Source organism: Cherax quadricarinatus, chromosome 68 (genome assembly GCF_038502225.1).
Source record: "Cherax quadricarinatus isolate ZL_2023a chromosome 68, ASM3850222v1, whole genome shotgun sequence".
Taxonomy (NCBI): domain Eukaryota; kingdom Metazoa; phylum Arthropoda; class Malacostraca; order Decapoda; family Parastacidae; genus Cherax; species Cherax quadricarinatus.
Window position 1 is genome coordinate 14,368,019 of NC_091359.1, and position 4,163 is coordinate 14,372,181.

The window sequence follows — 4,163 nt, forward strand, 5'->3', positions numbered from 1 at the left end:
AGAGGAAGTTCCTGGAAAGAAAATGTAATGCAGATACCAGCACATGAAGAATTATAATACTGCACTACACAAGTCTCCGCCATTGTGGAAGTGGCAGAATATATGTGTTAGCTATGAAAGTCTAAGCTAAAGAGAAATTTAGTATATAACCGTGGCAGATGCGAGGCTATGCAATAAATTAGGCGGAACTTACGCCTGTTGTAACTGAAGAGAATGGTGATGATTCTTTAGTCTGCAGATCAGTTTGTCAAGAAAAGTAAAAAAAAAAAATAATTGAAATGTTGTCACACTGGCAATTTAGTTCGACTATTATTCAGAAAAAAAAAAAACGAATCAGACAGAGTTGTAGAGGTGACATGAGGGACATGTAAGTTACCTGAGTCGTAGTCCTGCTTGGCATAATGCTTTTCTCTCGATAATCACGGAGTGCATTTCTGACCATCCTGTTGAGTACAATAATATTACTCTGTTGTAGATATGCGCATGCTCCTGTATATTTATAATTTCACAAAAATAAACGGTGACATAAATGATCTGCAGCAACGAGATGACGATTCCAAATCTCTGATGTTTGTCCTTATGATGGTTGGTATTCACAAAGACTGGTAACACAGAGGTGAAGTGAAAACTTAATGATTCTCCTGTAGTCATTAGGCTGTAAATTTAACCTCAAAGGCTTGTTCAGTCCCTAGGCCGCGATTTAACCTAAAAGACTCATGGAGTCACTGTGAGAAAAATAATACCTTGTTCAACTGGTTAAGAATGATGTCGTCCATCTTGCGAGCCTCTCAGCCATCCCAACTGCCCTAAAAAGTGACATCAGCCTTAATATTATAGTCAATAGATTCATTCTAAAGAAAGATGTGGGTATAAATCAAAGACCAATGCTGTGGCGGGCCAGGGATCGAACCTAAGAAACTCACCAGCCCCCCATTGTTGCCTTAGACCACATCACATTTTCCCCTAGTGTTGGCTGCGTTTGAGGAATGTTAAAACTACGTTTGGATACCAGTCTCAGAAACATTACAAATATCGATGCAGCTGCAGAAACAAATGATTTTAATGTGAATGGGGCCGGCGGTAGGAAGAAACAAGTGACTGACGCCTAGAGTTATGAGCTGTGGTGGCGTGTCGGTCTGTAGCATCAGGAATATGATCTTCGTGTCTGGCGAGTCATGGGTTCGATCCCCCACCAGATGCAGTATTGCTGCTCATAGTTTTAGATATAATTCTAACCATGAAATAAATCCACATAAGAGGTGTTAGTATTTACTTGGGTTTATAATAATAAGAGCCGAAGAGAAGTAATAGTTTTATGTCTGATAGATACATAATTTATAACTTACATGAAGAGTATCGTAGAGCAGCACTTCACCCTTCACTTTGTAGTGTTACACTGAATGAAAAAATCACTGATAATTTCCCATTACGCTGCTCTCCTGCCTGACGTACGATCTTCACTGCTTCATCTCCATATATTCCTAACGTAAAAATTGGAAAAAATCTTACTAAATTATGGTTAGAAGGTTGTGGCTGTCCTTTGCAATGCTTGTATTTCGACACTTACTAGAGTTTGTAGAATTGTTTTTACAAGTTGTATTTGTCAGTCAGCTCCGGGACAAGAAGATACTCACTAAATGGTTATAATTATGACTATAATATTTATAGGGGTGGACCGGTAAGCCAGCGGAAGGCCTCGGTCAGATGACTAGAAGTTCTAACAGCGGGTCATCTAAGACCCGCGTCAGGAAACATCTGTCCTGTTTCCTGACGAAACTTACCTGACCTAACAAGCTGGAGGGAGCTGCCGACATTTCTAAACACCTGCCTATGTTAAATGTAAGAGCCATTGATCACTAAATGATCATTAAGGGTGTAATTGCTCGCGGTCATTCAAGAATACTTCACGTCTTAAAATGAAGATTAAATGACACCCATTCTGCCCTAAACTCTTTAAATCAAGAGTTCTTGGTGCCAGTGAAGAACTCTTCATATAAAAACTTAAAGGTACACTTTGTACCTTAATCTCCGTCTTAAGACCTTGATGCCCGTCAAGAGTCCTTGATGGGCATTATGGTACTTATCCTTGAAAAAAAAGGGTTTTCCTAAACAGAGTAAGAGGGGCGTTTAAGCCAGCATGAATACGTAAGGTTGAAAATCTAGTCTTCCCATTCATTTTTCGGAGTTATTACATAAACAATTCTTCAGGAGAGGTGTACTGATGATGCTCAAGGGCTTTTGATCCAGGGGCTCGAAGCTCCCTCTTTTCCTTAGATTAACCCTGGTTGCCTCCTATAGGAGCTGTGTCATCCCTGGTAATAATAATAATAATAATAATAATAATAATAATAATAATAATAATAATAGTCATGGTAATAATTAATAATAATAATGATAAAATAAATGATAACAATAATCATAAAAAATAACAATAACAATAATTATATTACAACAAATCGTGTCAAGATCAAGCCAAAAAGTGGTACCGTTGATGATTCAAGGAAGCTTCCTCTTGCCACTGTTGTGCAGAAAGCATTGCAAGTGAAATTCAATGCTATTTTGTCACTGAAAGAAGCATTCATTGTTGTATGTCACGATGATGCTGAAGCAGAGAAGTTACTCACTACAGAAGCCACCACTACTCTTACTGCTCAAGGGTTTACTGTTACATCCTCTCCTGCCCTCAGGGCAAGGAAATCAGTATTCCTAAAAAAACTGGACAAGATTCTGACTTCTCAATCAATTGCTGAACTCAAGTTATCCATTGAAAAGCAAAATACTTGGGCTACTGTTGATAGCATTACCAAAATCCCGAATGCATCGTCTATGCTCAAGGTCACCTTTACCGACGTGAACATGGCTGCCACTGCTCTGAACGAAGGTCTTGCTGTTTACTACTACTACATCAGTCCCACCTACATAGAAGCAGAGAGATACCACTACATCCAACATTGCTGGAACTGTTATTCATACCATCACACCACTAAAGCATGTCCAGTAAAAGACAAGAAGTTCTGCACTACATGTGGTAGTGAGGGACACACCTTCAGTTCCTGTACCGCTGCTGCTCCAACACAACCAGCGTGTTTAAACCGCTAAAGTAATGATCACCATACACTGGCAGCAAAATGTCCTACAAGAAAGGATATTATGAAGAAACAACAAGATGCAACAAAGAAAAAATCTACCAACAACACACCAACGTATGCCGCAATTGCAAAGTTGCAGGCAGACACAAAAAAATTACTTCAAGCATCTACTCAATCCGCCTCCACCTCCACCATCACTCCTCCAACATGTGACGTAACGAAGATCCACTATTGTTTACTATACGCTCACATGCAGAACATGGCTGTACCTGGATCTTTTAACTCTACCATCAACGAGTTATTTGCATTAAATAACATGCCATCATTCACATTTCCAGCATCGCCACCTTCTGAAGGCTAGGCTAGGCTAGATTCTAGGTAAGACCCCAAGAAGGGGTGAGATGGGAAGTGGGGATAGAGGAAGAATAGGTTGGTTAGAGGAAGGGTTCTTGTAAGAGGGAAAGAACCAGGGCTTAACCCAGTAGCTGAGCTGATGGTGATTCAGGAGGTCGTGCGCAACTTAGGGACTGGAGGGGGGGGGGAGGAGGGGGGGCGAGAAAGGGTGAATCGCAGGTACGAGGGCGATATTAAAGGTCCATACCTGTGAGTTACAGGTTAGTGATTCAAGATTTTAGCAAGGTTATTTGTATATAGGAATTGGGTCAGGAGCTAGTAGAGAGTAGAAGAGGTTGTGTGTGTGTGCAGGTCTGCGTAGTTCGTCATCTAAGTATGAGGTCCAGTAGTCATGTCGGGTCTCTAGTCTGTCTATTTGTTTGTCGCTAAGCAATTTTTGGTACACGTTTAGTGCAGGGATGTTTGCACGGGCGTGGGTGGACTCACTTGTGATGAATTCATCCCAGCGTGTGTTAAACACCCAGCGTAAGGCTTTGTTCTGGATGCGTTGTAATTTACGTTGGTTTGTCACAGCTTCTAGGGAGAGGGCTAGTGGGCAGTAAGTTATTAGTGGACGAATGAGGGTTTTGTATAGTTGTAGTTTCGTTTGTATGGAGGCTTGCCTTAGCTTGAATAGCCCCGATAGGGCCTTGGATGCAATGGCTTGCTTCTGGTTGATGT

The 4,163-nt window shown here is 40.9% G+C and overlaps 1 protein-coding gene across 2 annotated transcripts in view; it reads right to left on the minus strand.

The window, feature by feature from the left end:
* The window catches only part of LOC138854766 (uncharacterized), a 3,204-nt gene extending 1,806 nt beyond the window's left edge, over nucleotides 1-1,398 (minus strand). The window contains exons 1-4 of one of the 2 annotated variants that reach the window (XM_070099694.1): nucleotides 1,347-1,398; nucleotides 744-806; nucleotides 377-443; nucleotides 1-11 (exon numbers count right to left, since the gene is read on the minus strand). The exon at nucleotides 1-11 is cut by the window's left edge and continues 1,806 nt beyond it. In XM_070099694.1, the coding sequence (XP_069955795.1) occupies nucleotides 1-11; nucleotides 377-442 (77 nt within the window). In that variant the 5' untranslated portion in view covers nucleotide 443; nucleotides 744-806; nucleotides 1,347-1,398. The remainder of the gene's footprint in view (nucleotides 12-376; nucleotides 444-743; nucleotides 807-1,346) is intronic. The other variant, XM_070099693.1, reaches the window with a different exon arrangement.
* Between the last annotated feature and the right edge of the window lie 2,765 nt (nucleotides 1,399-4,163).